At 42.3% G+C, this 21512-nt stretch overlaps 1 protein-coding gene across 1 annotated transcript in view; it reads left to right on the forward strand.

Moving 5' to 3' along the window:
* ANAPC4 (anaphase promoting complex subunit 4) overlaps positions 1-21512 on the forward strand; it is a 410841-nt gene that overhangs the window by 328451 nt on the left and 60878 nt on the right. The window contains exon 26 of the mRNA XM_086964012.1: positions 10092-10262. Coding sequence (XP_086820138.1) covers positions 10092-10262 — 171 coding nt within the window. The remainder of the gene's footprint in view (positions 1-10091; positions 10263-21512) is intronic.

The following is a 21512-nucleotide window of genomic DNA, read 5'->3' on the forward strand; positions in this document are numbered from 1 at the left end:
TTGTCTTACAGAGGCACCACCAGGGGATACTCCTCAGACAGTCCCTCTACTTCTTACAAAGCCCCTACACAATCCACCTACAGTAGTGGCTACCAAAGAGGTGGTTACAAAAGTAACAACAATAAGGGCAGAGGCAAAACGATCAACTTCCGCTCTGCCTCCACCCCTGCCCAATGACTTCCCTCCCCTTCCCCCATCACATTCCACTCCACTTAGGGGAAGACTACAACAATTCCTGCCAGTCTGAACCAACATCACATCAGACAGGTGGGTGCAACAAATAATTCAGTCAGGTTACTGTCTCGAACTAACATCTACCCCCCCCCCCCCCCCCCCCAAACATACCACCCAAACAGCGTCCAATGTCACAAGAACATTTGATACTACTCCGGCAAGAGGTAACTTCCCTCCTACAAAAAAAAGCAATAGAACCAGTTCCACTGCATCAGCAAAACGGGGGAGTTTACTCCCTGTACTTTCTAATTCCAAAAAAGGACGGATCTCTAAGGCCTATTCTCGACCTCAGACCACTGACATACAATCAGACCATTTTCATATGGTCACACTCCAGCAGGTTCTTCCTCTCCTTTTACAAAACGACTTCTTTGCCACCATAGATCTCAAGGACGAATATTTCCACATTCCCATTCACACAGCTCACAGAAAGTACCTCAGATTTGTATTATTCGGGGTCACAACAGCACCAAGAGTGTTTACCAAGTGCCTTGGAGTAGTGGTGGTGCACTTAAGAAGACAGCACATTCACGTCTTCCCATAATAGCCAGCTCATACAGTAAGTCAGTCACACCACCATCCAATTATTCCACGACTTGGGGTTCACATACCAAGTCCCACCTGCAAATGTCCCACGTACCTACGTACAACAATATCTAGGTGCCACAGTAAACACCTCCATAGCGCTAGCTTATCCCTCTCCTGCCAGGATAACAAATATGCAAGCTCTTCTAACCAAATTCCAACCGCAACACTCTCTTCCAGCTCGAGTGTTCATGCAACTTATGGGAATGATGACCTCTTGCATATTCATAGTGCCTCATGCAAGACTACAGATGCGTCCTCTTCAGGAATGCCTAGCACAACAATGGAACCAGGCTCAGGGTCAATTAACAGACCTTGTGTTGGTGGACGGTCAAACGCACCCCTCTCTGCAATGGTGGAACACCAAAAACCTTTCCAAGGGCCGACCATTCCTAGAGCCAGTTCCTCAAATAGTCATGACAGCTGACGCATTGCTCTCCGGCTGGGGAACCCACCTCCTGCAGCACACCATGCAAGGAAGGTGGACACGGCAACAAAAGTTACTCCACATCAACCACCTGGAGTTACTAGCCATTTTTCTAGCCCTAAAAGCATTCCAAAAGCACATATCGGGCAAAGCTGTCTTAGTCCGCACGGACAACATAACAGCCATGTACTACATAAACAAACAAGAAGGGACATACTCCCTGCAACTCTCTCAGTTAGCGCAGCAGATATAGACATGGGCTATACCTCAGAACATCTTCATTTTAGCCCAACCTGTTCCAGGGGTACAAAACACCATGGGTGATATGGATGAACTGGTCCGGTAAATTTGCGTACGCTTTTTCACCTCTCCCACTGCTTCCATTAGTGGTGCTCAAACTTCAGCAACATTCCCTAACTCTCATTCTAGTTGCTCCAACTTGGGCCAGACAACCGTGGTACACCACACTGCTGCAACTTTCTGTGGTACCGCACCAAAATCTATACCTGTCTCCACGCTTCCTAGCCCAGAACCATGGAGAGATCAGACACCCGGATCCAGCTCAGCTCAACCTAGCTATCTGGCTCCTGAAGTTTTAGAGTTCGGTTATCTTAACCTTCCTCCTGACTGTATGAACGTCATTAAAGAAGCTAGACGTGCCACAACTAGGGCATGTTATGCAGCCAAGTGGAAGCGTTTTGTAATATATTGCCATAACAACTGCCTTTGCAGCATACCTTCAAAATGGACAAAATCTATCACTTTTTAGAGTACCTGCCATAAAGGCTTTTATGGAGAGCCTCAAACGAATAATTCCTCCCAGAGCACCACCTTCACCTGTGTGGAATTTAAACATTGTTCTCACACGGTTAATGGGACCTGCATTTCAACCTTTACATAAATGTGAGTTGCAATTCTTAACTTGGAAAGTTGCTTTCCTAGTAGCTATTACTTCTCTAAGAAGAGTTAGTGCGCTGCAAGCATTAACCATTCAAGAACCTTTTCTGCAAATGCATCATAAGGTTGTTCTCCGTACCAATCCTAAATTCCTTCCAAAAGTAATTTCGCCCTTCCATCTCAATCTGTAGAGCTGCCAGTATACTTTTCGCAGCCACAGTCGCAGAAAGAGCTCTACATGCTGTAAATGTCAAAAGTTTTTGTTTTTTTTACACAAAAAATTGCCGCCCCACTTGTTCCGTTAGCCCTTAGTTATAGGCAACACATCAACTTTGGTTGGATATGTTAGGTATTTTAGTTACCTTTGTTTTCAAATCTTTTTATGAAAAAAATCATGGATTCTCATGACAGAGAAGGAACACTACATGTATAACACATAAAGTACATCAACTAAAATACAACATTTATCAAATGAAAGAAATCACAAAGTGAAACATACAAAACAACTGTACCAATTTCAGACTGTTCAAAAAAGGCAAGTCAAATTTACAAGCCTCAATAACCATCAATGAACGAAATCTTAAGAACAGTATTGGACAAAGTCACATTAGCAAGGAGATATCACAATGCACAAATGATATGAGTCTAAAGGTCTCAATGATGATGAATTTTATCTCCTTTCATGCCATTTTTAAATTTGATAAATGTTGTATTTTAGTTGATGTACTTTGTTATACATGTAGTGTTCCTTCTCTGTCATGAGAATCCATGATTTTTTTCATAAAAAGATTTGAAAACAAAGGTAACTAAAATACCTAACATATCCAACCAAAGTTGATGTGTTGCCTATAACTAAGGGCTAACGGAACAAGTGGGGCGGCCATTTTTTGTGTCAAAATATTTACAAGGTCCAGCCTTCCCCATTTTCCAAGGACCTAACTCCTTTCTCCTTTAAAAATTGAGAGCGGGTGCAGGCATGAAAGGAGATAAAATTCATCATCATTGAGACCTTTAGACTCATATCATTTGTGCATTGTGATATCTCCTTGCTAATGTGACTTTGTCCAATACTGTTCTTAAGATTTCGTTCATTGATGGTTATTGAGGCTTGTAAATTTGACTTGCCTTTTTTGAACAGTCTGAAATTGGTACAGTTGTTTTGTATGTTTCACTTTGTGATTTCTTTCATTTGATAAATGTTGTATTTTAGTTGATGTACTTTATGTGTTATACATGTAGTGTTCCTTCTCTGTCATGAGAATCCATGATTTTTTTCATAAAAAGATTTGAAAACAAAGGTAACTAAAATACCTAACATATCCAACCAAAGTTGATGTGTTGCCTATAACTAAGGGCTAACGGAACAAGTGGGGCGGCAATTTTTTGTGTCAAAATATTTACAAGGTCCAGCCTTCCCCATTTTCCAAGGACCTAACTCCTTTCTCCTTTAAAAAGTAGATGTCAAAAGAGCATTGCTTCACTACATTGAAAGAACACAATACTTTCGTAAAAGTAAACAACTTTTTGTGTCTTTCTCACCACCACACAAAGGCAACCCCATATCAAAATTGGGGATAGCTAGGTGGATTGTCAAATGTATACAAATGTGCTACCACAAAGCTAAACCTATATTATCTGTTCCTCCTAAAGCCCACTCTACTAGAAAGATAGGGGCTTCAATGGCATTTTTAGGGAACATTCCCCTAGATGACATCTGCAAAGCAGCCACATTCACAAAACACAGTCAGCCTTATGTCAGAGGCAATCTGTAAAGCATTTGCATATAAGAAACAGTAATACAGTGAAAACACTACAAAAGGACACCACACTAGTTTTAGGTCAAATATTTATCTGTGTTAAACAAGACCGAAAACGATAAAAATTCAACATACATTGATCCAAATACCTGTAAAGCACAAATAGACCTAATATACAGTTCCTTTAAGTTGATAGCTCCCTCTGGGGCTATCACGGTGTAGTGAGCAAACAAATCCAACAGTTCTGGCTTGCTGCAGCGTCGTGGGCCAGCTACGGTGCTGGGAAAGCCCGTATAACTGTACCTTTGGAGATAAAGGGTGTTGGGCCTTGCAGTGAGCTACGGGGGAGCGGCGTCAGAAGACGTCTGTTCCTGGAGTCGGTGCAGGAGTCGTCGGGACCTTTAAGTCACACACATTGCAGGTAAAACTCTGTGAGTTTAAAGTCAGGAGCACCAACATCCGCAGGCATTGGGGCTACGATGTGAAGCGGATCACAAGCGGTGTCCACAGATCATGGTGCAGACAGCGGCGTCTGTGATGGAATTGTGTCATTGTTGGGGATACCAGTGTGGCAGTGTGAAGTGAGGCGATTGAGAGTGCGGTGCCCACAGGTCACGGTGCATGCAGAGGCTCGGTGGCAGCGTCTGCTTCATCGGTGAGACTAGGGTTACGGTGCGGAGTGCCGAGGTGCCCTCTGCGGTGCCTTCTGGACACCGAACTGGCTGCGGCGGCGTTGATAGCATCTGGTAACTTTTTCCTCTGTGGCAGCTAAAACTTCCAGTTCCAGAGACCAGTACCCAAAAAATTTTGAAGTCTTTGATTTCCCCGAGACTTCCAACAGGAGGCAAGCTCTGCATCAAGTCTTTGAAGATACTTAGTATGCAAAAAGAACAGTGCAGTCCTTCCCTCGCCCAACAAAGAAGCAGCAACTGCAGGCCAACCCAGCAAAGTGTTAGTCTCTTCTCACAGCCCTTCCTCCTGGCAGGTTCCTTAGTCCAGCAGTAATCTAAAGTTCTGGGGTCAGGGCCTCGATATTTATACCACATTTCCCTTTGAAGGTGGTACAAACAAAGTTCCTCTGGCACACATAAACCAGTTTAGCTTTGCTCAGGTCAGGTTTACGACAGGAGGCAGAGACAGCTTTGTGAGAGGCAGCCACAGTCCATTCAGGTGCAAGCAATAACTCTTCCCACTACTCTAAATGCAGCCAGGTCTATGCAGCCTGACTAAGAGTCATCCAGGAAAGGCAAGACACCCCCCCCCCCCCCAATCACCCCCTGTCCCCATCCCCTGCTCGAGTCACTCTAAACCCAGACAGAGACTACACAAAAGGCAGAGGCACACAGGATGGATAGACAAGAAAATACCCACGTTCTAAAAGGTGTGTTTTCAAAAACATGATATAAAAATCATCTTTTCTAAAAGATGTATTTTTGAATCCTAATTAAACTGATAAACTGCAGTGGCAGGATCTGAGACACGTTTGAAAAACTACTTGTGTGGGTGCCGTAATCAGTGCTGCAGGCCCACTAGTAGCATTTGATTTACAGGCCTTTGGCACACACAGTGCACTGTACTAGAGACATTGTATTAAATCAAACAAGCCAATTATGGAAACACCAAATCATAAACACAATGTACATGGAGAGCATATACACTTTTGCACTGAATAGCACTGGTAAAGTGCCCATAGTCCTAAAAGCAACAAAAACAAGGTCAAAAAAAGGAGGCCAAAAAGTCTGGGGGTGAACCCACTGAAAAAGCCAAGTCTAACAGGTATCCAGAACTTCTGGGCCTGAGCATCCACCCTCTGGTCAGACTGTCCCTTTGAGATGATCTCCGGTCGCAGCAGCAGCGCCGGGTACTACACTCCAACCTGCACATGATCAGTCTTTATGCTTGTAGATTGAGTAGTGTCAGCTGAGCACTTTTGAAGTTCCTTCTGAGGTTGTGGATGTTATACTGGCAGTCAGACCTCCCCCAATAAATTCAGTATATACCTGCCTTTGGCACAGATTTGTGGCTTGGTGCTCAGACAAGTGCATTAACCCTCTTCAGGCCCATCTATCTTTGCCCCGTCAGGGCCTGGCACTGGGCACTGGTAGCGGTTATTTGGCCGCTATCTCTGCTTTCTTGAGGTTACCAACTCATCAGTTCCTTTATATTATCTGTTGTGACTATTTCTGAAAAGTTTGCAGCACGTTTTTGCCTTCTCCTTTCATTATGTCCCAGTGAGACTTAAATCTGGTTCTTACCTACCTGATGGCTTCCCCTTTTAAGCCCAAGCAAAGCTCTCCTCTCATGCTTCTGTCTCTCAAAACGATCTTCTTGGTGGCTATAACATCAGCCTAAAGTACAAGTGAGATCTCGCTCTCTCTGTTCACCACTGTGCACTACATTCTTCCAGGACAAACTGTTTCTTGGAAGACATGCCTCCTTTCTACCCAAGTGGTGAGCCCTTCCCACATCAGTCAAGCAATCACCCTTCCGGTGTATTCTGCTCTGCCTCCCCCTTCTAAGGTGGAGGAGAGGCTCAATCATTTGGATCCTGAGAGGTCCCTTAGTTTTTATATCGATCATACTAAGGATCACCGAGTTGATGATAACTTTTCATTGGATTTGCTGGAGCAAAGAAGGGCAAAGCTGTAAAAAAGAGAAACATCTATTCGATGACATATACTCTGCATAAAGATCTGCTACGTATTAGCAACGTTTTAGGTTTCTTAACTTATGCCTAAGTAGCGAAGCAACCTTTTACCTACATTTGTCCTACCTTGCTCTGCATACCCGTTCTAGCAATGACCTTTTACCCAGTTATGTGCTGACTAAATATCGAATTGTTTACTTGGAACTAGCCTCATTCATTAAGCATAAGGATTCTTCGCATCATATCTTAAGTCTCCTGCACATGACGTGCATAACAGGAATAATATGCTCTCTACAAAAGTAATTGGATTTGCTGGAGCAAAGAAGGGCTAAGAGGTATAAAAGAGGAACATCTCTTCAATGGTTTATACTCTGCATAAAGATCTACTAAGCATTAGCAACCACCAGAAGACTTGAGGGCTGACTGCAACAGAGCCAAGACTGCGACTGCTGTGTTAATGTGCAGGATTCCTGTCCTTGATATTTGCCAGGCAGCTATATGGGCGCCACTTTCTACCTTCATGAAGCACTACCATCTGGATGTTCAGGTCAATCGAGTGGAGCACTTTGCTCGATTCTTAGATTTTCCGTTTGCAGCCCCTCCACCGAGGACGTTATTGCTGTGATATCTATACTAATCTGCAGTTAGAATTCTCTTAGAGAAGAGAAAGTTACTTACCATTGGTAATGCTTTTCTGGTAGACACTCGATCTAACTACAGATTCCTTACCATCCCTTCCTTCTTTCCCGCTCTGCGAACTGCACGTCCTCAGATGGAAGGTCCTCTTGGACACCGCACACTGGCAACCTCTTCTGATGTGGCTTTCGTCTGTGAGAGCAGAATGTGTCAAAAAGTAACTAATGTCACCTTGCCAGGCTTGTGCCTATATAAGCATCCCACGCACGTCACATCCGGCGTGGACCACATAGACGCAAAGCAGTCTGTGCTATCTGTCAGCGCGCAGAGATACTGCTCAAGATTTCCTGGATCCAGTCAGTTGCCTGGGGAATATTCTAAGGCAAGGAATCTGTGGTTAGATCAATTCTTTACCAGAAAAGGCTTTACTGAAGGTAAGTACCTTGCTCTTTAAGCTCACAGAACAGACATGCACATTAAGTTATTGGTGTTAAAGGTTCATACAACATAGATACATTTTAATTAAGCTTTCTGAACAAATTGCCAGGTTGGGCAATTAATTTGTTTTCATATTTTTATGGAGTGAAGGGGTGGGGATGCGGGGGGCGCAACCCAACTAGGGCAGCATCCACAATCCTTGTCAGGGTAAAGTGACAATCAAACCCCAAATGAACCTGTGCTCAATCATCTGGAAGATTGGCTCCGAGCAGTCAGAGTTAGCCTGGAGGCAATGTGTAAAGCATTTGTGTAACTTTCAAACTTGAACAAAGTCACTAAAGTAGATTGTGATAGAGCACCGGCTCTCTACAGGGGCCCAGTAAGGCCCGCTGAACAAGATTGCCTTTAGTCCTTTAGTCCTGGTTGCGGTGCGTTGCAAGTCTCGCACGAGGATGCGTCACACAGCCGAGGTGTCAGTTCCGAGATGCTGCGAAGCAGTGAAGGGAGGTCTTGCGTCGCTGTTAAAGAGGGCTTGTGATGCAAAGTCTGTTGTTGAGTATGCCTCGCACAGTCGAGGCAATGCACCTGTTCCGGAATCGAAGCAAGGTTGCGATGAAAGAAACTGCATCGCTGTTGAGCCTACCATCGACAAGAAATTAGTGAAGCGAGGGCCTGCTTCGGGAGAGCTTTGCACAGGCACCAGTTCAGATGCAGGCTGCGAGATCAATGCGGATCCTTGCATCTGGAGAACCGTCCACGACAGAGGTGATGCATCAGTTCTGGGATGGAGCCGCACAGCAGAGGAGATGTCTGTTCTGCCAGCTTAGAACCTTCAGGGCCACTTCCAAGGGTCCAAGACTGGGGTGGTATCCCTTTGCAGGGTAGAGAGAGCAGACAGGTGGCGGAGTCCAGGTGCTGGATTCAAGATTGTTTGAGCCTTCTGTCCTGGAGACTCTAGTCAGGAGGCCATCCAACTCGCCCTTGGAGTCACTTTGGGGTCATGGGTTTAGCAGATGCAGGTCCAGTCCTTCTCTCCTAGGCAAGAGGGCAGCAGGTCAGCACAGAATGGCAGCAGTCTTTCAGAGCAGCAGCACAGCAGTCCTTCCTGGCGGACTATCCACAGTTTCTGAAGATTTGGTGTCTAGAGTCCAATAGTTATTCCTGGGCCTTCCTTTGAAATGTGAGAAACTTCTAGAGCTTTCCCTTTGATGTTCCCAGACATCTTGCGTTCCCTTTCCTGACTCAAGACTAACTACAAGTGGTATGAAACCCTTTCTATGGAGAGGGGACACAGCCTGTTCAAGTGCTTCGCCCTCCATCCTGACAGCAATGGCCAATCCAGGCACACCTAAGCGATCTACTGTGTGTGGCTGTCCAGGAGTAATACAAAAAGCCCAACTGTCAGCTGCTCCCAGGCATGTGCCATTGAGACAGGCTGCAGACACTTAATGGCTAAGGCAGGAAAATTACAACTTCCTAAAAGTGGCATTTTCAAAATTCAAATTAAAAATCAGACTTCACTATGGGAGAGACTTTTTCAATAATATTCCAAAGGCACCAAACATGAACTGAATACCAGCTCCCATTTTGGAATTATCACTTCTTCATTTTAATACGGTAACTCCAATGCTATCCTATAGGCCTTGCAGTAGTAAAAAACGAATTAAAGGTTTCTTTGCCACCAGAACATGTAAAACTGAAAAGTTCATGTCAAACCTTTAAACGCAATGTCCAGGGCCAGCTCTAGGAGTGATATGTATTAAAAAGGAATCTTTGCACTTGAAAAAAGTTTGTTTTGCCAGGTTGAACTGGCAGTTTAAAACCTAACACACAGGCTGCAATGGCAGACCTGAGACATGTTTAAAGAGCTACTTAGATGGGTGGCACAATCTGTGCTGCAGACCCACTATTGGCTTTTAGTGTACATGCCCTAAGCACAGGTAGTGCCACTTTACTAGGGATTTACAAGTGAAATAAATATGCCAACTGGGCTATAAGCTAATTCTTCTACCATGTTTTAGGGAGAGAGCAAAGAGTTCTAAAAGCCAAAAAAGAACAGTTCAGCAAATGGGAGAGTGAAGGCAAAAAGTATGACCTTGCAGAAAGGGCCAAGTCCAACAGGTGCTGAAGCAAAAGAAATCCTGCTCGTACCCCCCACCCCACCCACAACAGACCTTGTGAAACCTTGCCACACTTACTAAGAGGGTTTGCTGAAAGATTCAATTGGTAGTCCAGGTGCTGCCTTTAACAAGTAAATATACGTTATAAATGGTAGATAGGTTTAAAAAATATCATGGTAAACCTTTATAAATATGACTTAGATGTGGGTGTGTGAATGGCTCTGAAAGACCTTCAGTTTATTTTAACTTCTCAGGTAACACCTTAAGTAATGTTTCACATAAATATTTTGTGCCACTAAATTAATTGTTTTGCATTTCATTACTCATTAATCCTTTTTATCTGTGTACAGTTTTAACTGTTGTTTGGATGCTCACTTCTACGATGATGAAACCATAACAGTAGTTCTCAAGGACAGTGCTGAGCAAGAAGGAAAAGACCGAATTCTTTCTCAGCTAAGTTTATCTTCAGTATACATCCAGAAAGACGCAGAAAAGGAGTTTAACTTGGATTCTAATCAAAGGTACAAAGATTAATATTCCCAAACAGAATAGTATGTAATGAGAGCTGTAATGATAAGCTGTTGTCTCACATTTGTTTTCAGTTTGCTTTTTTAACACTTATTTTAATTCATTTTCAGACGTTTTTTGTTTGTCTAACCCAAGCTTTAGCTATATTGGCATATTGCAGTTTGTTGGTAGAGATCATGAGATAATAATCCCTATCTAACAACAAGTTCACCCATATGTGCAGCCTTGTTTTCAGATGTTAGGTAGGACCTTAAAGTTCGCTCTTTGAAGTCAGGTGGTCTCAACCTCGGTAATACCTTGAACTTGCATTACATGCCGTGCATTTGTAAAGCGCACGTTCACCCAGAAGGGTATTTCAGCGCTGAATAACAGATGTTTAGTGCATGAGTAATTGAGAGAACAAATTGATCTCTTTTACTGGTCAGGTTCTCCGACATGGAATATTCATTCATATTCATGAACATTGAGTAGGTGGGTATCTGAGCTAATGTGGGTCCTCTGGCACTGTTACAACATTGAGGGATCAATGTTTTTACCTACGAAGATGTAATGCTAATTTACAAGCTTTTTCTTTATATTTTGTTATTTTCTAATATAAAAATACATTAAAACACTAGAAAATGTAGTTAGACTCTGACAAATCAGCTTTGCTGTACACACCCTTTTTGTTTTGTTCCTGTTGAAAGAGAAGCAAGAGAAAGAAAACTGTTCCCATAGACACACCACCTTACATAGCAGTAAATCTGTCCTGTCACTTTCACACAAGCAAGTACTTTAAACTGCTCTGATAAGACGGTCCCAGAACACTGGCTCTTCTTATTTCATGTTTATTATTATGTAAACTCAAGTGCAGAATATTCTTGCAAAGTTTTTAATGTCATTCTTTGTACTTAAGACCTATAATCTTGGAGGTAATGTTCTCTATTGTTCCTTCCCCTGGTAGCAGATTTCCTTCCACATTAGAGCCTTTTATTTGTTAGAGATCGATAAATGCTGGAGAATTGCAATCCAAGAAACCACAATGGATGCATTCTAAGAGCTGTAAGTGGAGGGCCTAAAGCAGTTAAGGCAGCACAAAAGTGTCAATTGAATTTGGCGGTAAATTAAAGATTAACAATCACAAGACTTTAAGAAGATAAAAATCTAATTATTAAACGCAGACCTGGAGGATAATGTTGTCCTGATGAACAAGAGTCAATGTGTTTAAGCAGAAATGAGAGACCATTCAGGTACGGAGGAAAGGCCAGTAGAGAAGGCGAAACGCAACTCTCCAGATGCTAATGAATTGGTCAAATAGGGCGGCTAGATGAGGATGATAAAAATCAGACAGAACATCCATACAATTTATATCTGATGGATACTTTTGTCTGCAGATTCCTCATCCTTAGTGTGTTCCTAGGACTGATACAGAGATTTTGCTTAAGTGGTTCCCAAATGACAGTACATATCACCAAATGGCTCTGTGATGACTTCATACTGCTCCAGAAGTGATGTATCAGAGCCTTATATAACTAACTACTCCTGTGTTCTGACCTTAGTTTCTTTCTTTCTGTGCCCTTCGACGCAGTTCCGAGTTTCGACTTTATTGGTTTTCTAATGACTCCAAAATTAACCAGACAGTGTGCCAGTGCAGATATCGCCCCTATAAACAAAATTATTTAAGCTGTACTGTGGATGCAGGAGCAGATGTTGGGTTCAGACCCACACAATGTTTGCCTATGGTGCTTTGGTTCCGGTCACAAATCAAAGCCATGCAATAAGTCCACCCTACAGCCAGCATTTGAAACATATGTCCTGCTCCTGCTTGAAGTCACTTGGCCATTCACGGTCACAAGATTGGTCCCACAATAAGTCCTGTTCCCTCTCAAACTTTTAAGTAAGTCAAACTTGAAAATGTGCCACCAGCACAAGAAAGCCAAGTAATACTCAACCACATCCCGCCACTTGAGGTTTGGTGAGATTTAGCAAGGTTGATGTACAAAGTATTCAATCTTGTGGCCCCAGCGTGCCCTTAATTTCCAGGCTGTGACTATTCTGCAGAAAATTGGGGCAATGCTGCTAAATTTTCCAGATACTATCAGCTCCATCAGGCTTGCCTTTGAGCCTCATGGAGTCAAATGGGGATCTAAATGGACTTAACCCGGTGTGCACGATGCTGACTGTCCCCTCAGACTCCGTTCCTGGACCTGTATCAAAGCCAGTCCAGACTCCCTTTCCGGCCCCAGATCTGCACCAATTCATTCTGGGCTCATGGCAATATCTACTCCACTGGTGCTAGTACCAGATCCAATTGCGACTCGAGTCTCTGACCACAAACACATATTGGATGCCAGGTCTTTGAAATAACTAAGGCGCAACCAGTGGTTTTACGGTCAGAAACTCATCCTCTCCCTCGGTTCCAGTACTAACAGAGATTATAGAACTCCTAGATTCCAATTCCAATGCAGTCCATGACACTCCTAAGGACTCTCAATATGCTGATGATGACATTCTGCCCCCAGCCCCCTCATTGTACTGACGGAGGGCTATACTTAGACTTTCAAAATGGCAGTGAGCTACATACCTCACCAAAGAGAGATAATGACTCGTCACTTGGTCTACCAACTGAAGGAAGCGCCTCTTTTGCTGTAGTAGTGCAAAGACCAGCAAAAGTGCTAGATTTCCAATTACCTACTTTGGAAATCAAGAAGTCAATCCGAGTCCAATTCCTTCAAACCCCTTTGGATAAAGGAGTTGAAACAACAGTGCCCTTGGCAAGAAAATCTGATGTGTAGACCAGTGGATTATGATCTAATACCTTGTTGTGTGGCATTTTAGGATCCAAGTGAAATTTCCCGATTAATGCCCTGATTTAGGTACAATTCACATTGCCCTAATATAGGCATAGAAATCATACCCTTATTTAGACGTAGCCCATGCAGTCCAAATACAGGCATGGCTACTTCCACCCGTACCAAAAGGTCGCAACGATTTCTTGGTAAATCGGCTTAAGCAGTCAGGGAACTTCCCTTACTTGAATGTTGATTTGTCCAAGAACTCATGTACCTTACAAAGAACTACTATTCTCTTGGGGTTCTTTACTGACGTTATTATGCCCGACTTTACGTCAAACTAGGCACCTTCAAGTTATAAAATGCCTACACTTGGCCTAGCAAGACCCGGTAGTTCGGAGCAGTTAGACTATGTACTTGCCCGACCCAGCTCGCTACAGCAAGTGCCGAAGGAAGCCGACCCTCCAGCTGACGCACTGATCGAGAAGCTGTCCTTTCTCTCACTGAGAATCCAGCTCCAGTGTTTCCAAGCTCCCCTAGCGGGGTGTTGGGAAATCGAGTCCCAAGACAGAGATACCAGACCTCCTTCATTCGAAACTAAAGGTATGGAGCTGATTAGAACGCAGGAGAAATCTTGGATAGATTCTTGGCAAAGAAAACCAAACCTATGCTACACAATACTTACTACCTCCCGCGTACTAGACTTAGGTTAGGTACATTGGGGTAGGCGTATTTCAGAAGCACCAGTTGAATATTTTAGTCCTTGGTATTTATGTATGTATCGTTATGGCTTAGAAACCATACAATACTTTTACAGTATTATTTCATAAGACTATTCTCGCTGTACGCATTATACTTTGCAGCCTGCATTACGATTGTAGCAGTTCATTTCTTTTGCATGAGAAAGGAGACTGTTCAATAAACCTTTTTATTGAAAACACCCGTCTCTCTATTTCTCTGCACCTCTGTTGAAACTAAGCATGCACGATTGACTGAGTGAAATATTTATCTATTGTTTCCACGACTCTAGAGATACATTTCTTATTCTTGGGAAACAAAGTTGTCATGTTTATGCAGTTGTCAGAAACTAATCCCTTCTTGTGAATTCGAGAAAGTTTCTAGTGACCTCTGAGCTAACTGGCATTCACTATTAAGTTTAATATATTCAATAGTGACCTAGACGACCTCAGTCCTACGTCTAATCTATAGGATATATTATTACAATGCGCAGAGCCTATTGGGAATATAGGAACTGCACTACTTGGCGCCCAGCATTTGGTAAGGCACTAATTTAACGCTAGATACTAAGGTAACTCAGTTGTGCTTTTCCCAGAGACCCTTTTTTCCCGTAAAATACTCCAATAGACGTCTGGAGTGGATAAAAGGATAAAATATCCACCATAACGGAGTAGGACGAGAATCCTATGAATTAGTTTTTGTTCAACGTTGAAGGATACAGTGTTCCAAAATATTGTGCAACTTATCTTTCTTTCCTTGAAACTTACTCTGCAAAAACTTTCAGCCAACAAAAATGACTGAAAGCGAGAACGGAGGAGCTGCAGCAAATCCAGCAGCCTTTGACGTTGCAGGTTTCCAAGAAACCGACCTGGATGCTATGATCATCCCGGAAAATTTAAGGAAAACCATCACTATAAAACTTATAACAAATGGCCGATCATCAAGAGGTGGTAGGGTGATTTTTGTCATAGAGGCACATGAATATCGGCAGACAGAGGTATTCTATTCATGGATTATCTTCCCTGAAGCAAATCCAGTAACACATGTGTTTCACTTCTACAAACAAGAGGAACCTCCAACGGAATACACTCCTTTCGAGGATGTTGAAATTCTACTAACATACCAAGAGCATGCGCTCTGGTTTAAAGGTGCCCTACAACATCAAAATCACATTACCAGGCTCGGTCCACTAGGTAGACCAGGAGCAACATGGCCGGTATTAGCCAGCTATACACCACATCCTGCCATTGAAGAAATGTCAGGTGCAGAACTATTAGTTCAACTGAAACAACTAATCAAAATCCATAGACAATTGGTTCAATATGTCATGCGGACTATAACAGTCCAACCTCCTATAAGGATTCCACAGCACACCCCTTTCCAGGGGAACACAAATAAAATTACACCACAGACTATACAATCAGTCATTGGTAAATTGCCCGCAAAAAGGGAACACATTCCATTCTGGATAGCTCAAAAACGTACTCAAATCGAGGCAGTATTTCCTGATACTACCCCTCATGAGAAACACAAGATTTTAACAATCTGTTTACCAAATGGGGATCGCACCACACCTGGAGGACTGTGACACTTGGGGTACAGTCTTTGCTGCAATCTATACAAAAACACATGGTGTTCCGTCCATGGCAGTAATACCAAACATCCTGAAACAGATTCAAAATGAATACGAGTCAGAGCCTGCTTTAAATCTGGGTATGAAACTACTGAAAGATTTCAAACAGGTCTCAGCAATAATATTAGCTAATATTAAAGGTGAGGCAGCATCTGTGGCGATCCGCCAAAAGTTAAGAGAATTTGATGTAACTGAGCAACCATATGAACTGGCCAGAATAATTGAAAAATCCTATGAAGAACTAGGTAGAGATAGTTTGGGTGGGAAACCAGTTAAACCCCAACTAACTGAAAGTCCTGAAAAGGTATTTATTAAAAACAATATTACTATTTCAAAGAAGAAATGGGAAAACTTCTAAAGAGAAGAGTTCTCAATCCAGAGGTAGGTCTCCTCAAAAGGAGCCCTCGGAAAAGAGGTATCACCTCAGGAACAGGGATAATTTGAGAAAACCTGACAGATATTAAGATACTGATACACGTTCCTCTCGTACCTTTCAGACTTCCTCACAGAAATCAGAAAGAAGAGGACGATCAGAACAAAAAGAAGAACGCGTGAAGTCCAAAGACAATCCACGCGTTCCAAAAAATAAGAAAACTCAATTCACCAAAAAGAAGGTAGCAGGTCTAAAAATCAAAAATGCAGAGGATCATGAGGGCACAACTCAAGAACGGGGAGTGGGCTCAGACAATGCTGGACAGCACAGCAGAAGTAACCATAGCTTGCAAGATCTTGACAGATCATCTGGAGACAGTGGACTTGAATGAGTACATCCAAGTTTAAACTGCTGATACCAGTGTTAGTGTACCTCATAAGTTATATGAAGTAACACTCCGGATGGAGGGGGATAAAACTAGAAAAATAAGTGCACTCTTTTGGGAGAAGCTCTCAAAGGGTTATGACCTTCTTCTAGCTGAAAACGACTGGCCACCTGAATTTGTCAGGGAGTGCTCACATGGCGAAGACATCATTATGCCAGCCTTCTCCAATCACATTCCAATTAATTTGAAATACACCTATGCCAGAAAATGGGCTGTAGCCCAGGCTCCAGCATTATATAAAAATCAGATGGGATGGGATGAGGATTCTCCTCACCATAAAATCCAGTTAAAAACTCAACCAACTGCACAAAGGCAGTACCCAGTTAAGCAAGAAGCTAAAATACAGGTCAGGGAGATCTTAGATCAACTTTAATACCAAGGGGTGATTGAAACATGCACCTCGTCAATGAACAATCATTTGTTTCCTGTCTCCAAACCAGACAATACATATCATCTAGTTTTGGATTACAGACATTTAAACTCTTGTTGCAAAACCTTTGCAATACAAAATGTACACAGTGCAGCACTAATGAATAACATTGTGTGTAAAAAATATAAAACTACAGTAGATATTTTTAACGGTTTCTTCTATCAAAACATTGCACCAGAAAGTAGGTACTTGACAGCTTTCTCAATTATGGGGACACAGCGTCAATTCTGTTGTCTCCCCCAGGGATTCAATAATAGTCCGGGGTTATTTTCAGCTAGAGTAACAGAGTTACTACAAACCTATGATGATGAAGCATTATCATCCTTCAATGACATCTATCTAACAGACGATGACTTGGACAGGCACTTGAACAGAGTAAATACCATAATACTTGGCTTCGCCTCTGAAGGGTATAAATTAAATTTTAAGAAATCGAGAATTTCACACCTCAATGTCATTTTTCTAGGATACGAGTTATCAGGTGAAGGCAAAAGCCTGGCAGCCAACTTTTTAGGGAAGTGTGCGCTGCTCCAACCTCCAAAAACGCTCAATTCTAGGTTTCCTGAATTCCGGAATAACCTACATTCTAAATTACGCAGAAAGGGTTAAACCTCTCCACAAACTAATCAAACCTGATTTAAGACAATTAATTGGACTCAAAACCACACAGAAATTTTGCCTTCAGTGCAAACAGATTTGTTAGCAACAACACATTTACAGACATGCGTAAACGTACGCAACCTTGTAATCCGAATCATTCCAGGAATATGTGGATTCACGTACTTAACCTTTAATGAAGGAGAAAAGGTACCAATAGCTTATAAATCACACTTGTGCACACAAGCTGAAATGAAATTCACCTCAACTGAAAAAATTCTGACAGCGGTTCAAACTGCAGTAGCAAAAGAGAGAGCCATCGACAGGGAAAACACATAATGGTTGTTACTCCTGTACCTGCCTTAGAGGCAATGACGAAAGCGAGCATTCCGAATGCAAAGGCTTTACATCCAAGATGGATACAATGGGTTAACTCTCTTGATGCAACAGACATTGAATACGTTTTTGACCCTTCTTTGAAAACACAAGAATTTCTACAATACTAACAAGAATGTCCTCTGCCCACTGAGATTTTGCCTCTAGAATAGTACGAATGTATAATTTATACAGACTGATCAGCACAGCCCACATTTGGGGGTAAACAATCTTATAGTGCTGGGTGCGCGATCGTTAAAGGTCGCTGGTGATGATGATAAAGTCCAACCTATGGTCACTAAAACACAATTTCTCGGAGATTGTCCAGCTTAGCGAGCTGAACTACAAGCATTCATGATGGGGCTTGAAAATACCGATCGCGAATTCCCCACACTCATAGTGTGCGATTCTTATTACTGCGTTCAATCTTACAATGTATACTTGCAGAACTGGATTGAAAACGGTTTCAGAGATGCAAAAGGTGGCACAATCCAGCATAAGTTGCTTTGGGAACAAGTAGTTCAGTTACAAAAAGAACTACAAAAAACTCATGTGATCCATATACAGAGTCATCAACGTGATGGCGTTCACGTTGCAGGGAATTGATTGGCTGGTGAAGCCGCAAAGGCAGCTGTACAAACTGCATCTGTAGCTACAATCACTCGTTCAAAAACAAAAATAGTCAGCGAAATAATGCTAGCTGTCAATGCGAAAAGCAACGGCAGCGGTGCAGCGTTACCTCAAAACTATAGCTACTCGAATATTCATACATAATTGATGCCAACTCCGTTCCTTTTGCTCAAATCCCTGGAGTGGGGGATAGAGCAATTCCAAATAGGAAACATAGAGTAGCTTTGATACACAAAGCACATTTGGGAGAGGGTCTGATACATCAGGGGATCTCTAAATCTATACTAGAATTAAAAGAGAGGTACTGGTGGCCAGGGATGAATGCCCACATTCATGAATTTACAATGAATTGCCATGACTGCAAAAGAGATCGCAGCAGAGAACGCCACCAGATACCTGACTACAGTGTAGCCAGCCCAGTACAGACACCATTGTTAGACAGCATTAGACTATTTACATGCAGACGTCCCTACGGACAAATGCGTTCCCACAAATATTAAGACGAGATTCTTTTGGATGTGGCCTCAGCGCTCGGCTGACGCCCGAACTGTTATAAAAGATTTGCGGGTCTTTATCGGCACATACGCAGTCAGCACGCTATATTCTGACCAGGGTCCTGCGTTTAGCTCAAAGGCTTACAAGTAGGCCATGGCCAATCTGGGTGTTGCATTGCGGTATTCTAGTCCATTCCATCCTGAGGGAAATTTGGTTGTGGAGAGAAAAAACCGGGACATAAAGCAATCTATTACAGCTAGGGTATTGGGCTCGGGTGACTGGTGGGTCAAACATCTAAAGTGTCCAACGTAGTCTTAACAATCTGCTAAGAAGTTCTGTGGGTGGAATCACTCCATATGAAATCCTTTTTGGAACTAGAATGATTGTCCAGGACCTTGATCGTCACACTTCAGTGCTAGAACAGAAACCTTTTGATATCAAAGACCGTTTGGCTGTTTTGCAGGACTTAAATGAAACAAGGAGAAGTCAAAGAAACACATTGCAGAAGCCAATGACCACTGAAGGAGAACCACCCGTCCCAGCAAGACCTGCCTCGATTCCAAAGATTGAGGATATAGTCAAAGAGAAGATCGCGGACAAGAAGGAATTTGGTCCTTCTTACAGACAACCAGTACCTGTACTAGCAATGCCTGGATCAAGAACAGTGTTACTGCCACCCCTTGCTGGAAGAAAGGAGAACAGGTTTGTATCTTAACCTGGTAAAACCCTATCATGTGGCCAATTATAAGTAGTAGGCCAAGTGGACTCCAAAGATGTAGCAGACGACCAAATCTGGCTACTATCCAGGAGGTTCAAACTGAGAGACTCATCACCTTTGAGGAATTTGCAGTGCGAAAAGGACGATGCAACAAAGACATGGAACTTGTACCTCTTGAGACCCAAATGATAGTTCGTCAAGAAATGCCTGTCTACAATGAAATAGCATCTGACTATACTAATATGACAAGTGTTCAAGTAGCTCCAGCGATTTCAAGTAATACTGATGCAATACCTACAATTGACAGGACTGCCTCTGGCTATTTCATTAACTTTGATACGTTTTCCGAGGATCCCAGTGGACCTGAAACAACACCAATAAAAAGAACTTTCAAAGAACAAGCAACAGAACTTTTTCATCAACTGGAAAAGACTTATCTGGTTTCACCATGGATTGAAATTTGGATTGTGTTGGGTGTACTTTTTTTCTACTAACTATGGGAATGCTGATAAATGGAAGATATAGTAGAAAGGACACAGCAAGTAAGAACATCACTTGCTCCTCAAGCCACACAAATCATCTCATCATGAACAAAGAGACTTGTCATCAGTGAACATCCCAGCCGTTCCTATACCTGGTGGTATAGCTTGGGACAGAACTGATTGACATCTTTGGTACTGCAGAGCTGTTGAAGATTCCACACCAATTCAAGGTTTCCTTGAGTAACTTTGTTTCATCTAGTACGTTTTCTGATGCTTGGGACTTTGAGACTGTTAATAATATGATGTCAGACTTAGAAATGTCTGCAAAATTTACAAACCCTGCATACTTAGAAGGTTCCTCAGATTATGAACAAATCTGCTGTTATAATCACTATGGTCATCATTTCCTGCATAGATCTGCAAACCCTAGAAATGTACTAACTTATAATCAATGGGAACATTGTCCAACGCCACCAAAGGGTAGCTCAAAAACATTTTATGACATATTTCTGTACTTTTCAGGATTTAATATTTCCAATCCAGAATCTTTTTACTTTAAAAATGTTGATAAGACAGAACTGAAAAGTATGTTGACTGATACTAAGCAAATTTATTCTGCTGCCTTTTATGCTCAGCTGTCTACATTAGGTTTTGACTTTTGGAAAGACAACATTGAGACAAAAACTGTCTGGGGCTGAAAAGACTGGCAGTTGCAGGGATTAGAAGCCTTATTTAGAGCCTGCATTATCCCTGAACAAATAATGTTTTTGAATGACACTGTTCAAAAGACATCCTGTCTTGGCCTAGCTAAGATAAAAGATTTAAACAAACCGTCCATACCTACACCTACACCAGATAGTAAGAACACTACAGAGGGGGTGGTCGACATAAAAACTATTTTACCACATAACAGAACAAATCCTGATTGGAAAAAATGGTTAAACTGGCACACAGACACAAACAACTGTCAAGATAAATTCCTGAATAAAACACAAGGGTTTACACTCACTAGGCCAGATCCAAGATATGTCCAGAGACAATATCCATGGATAGTGACAACATACAGTGTAGGAAAACTGTGCCTTGAGTGGCTACAAAAATCCACACTAAAAGAGGTAAAACAACACTTATCTTTATTTAAAGATGGCGTTGATTTAAGGGACTTCTTACAAGTACCTGCAAAAACGAGTCATAAACGTTTTATATACACTGGTGTATATATGCCATTTATAATGAAGCTTGGAAAGCAACGCAAGCAGAGACTGCAGAACGAATACGAGAAATTTAGAGAAAATGTAGAGAAATCGATCTCTGTAGTTGACAATGAGTTAACGACTCTGTCATCCAGAATTTATTCTTTGGAAAGAATAGTATCGTCTGCCATAGACATAATGGAACAGGACTTGGTCACGTTACAACATGGTCAGTCACAATTGCGTTCAATAATGCTTTTCGGTTGCACGTTAAAAAATCTGCGTTCTGGCTATGTGCCATGACGTCTTATCAACACCACGTAATTATTTTCTGATTTTAACCTTACAGATAAACAAATCACT

The sequence above is a fragment of the Lissotriton vulgaris genome, chromosome 3_2, assembly GCF_964263255.1.
Source record: "Lissotriton vulgaris chromosome 3_2, aLisVul1.2, whole genome shotgun sequence".
NCBI classification, from domain to species: Eukaryota; Metazoa; Chordata; class Amphibia; order Caudata; family Salamandridae; genus Lissotriton; species Lissotriton vulgaris.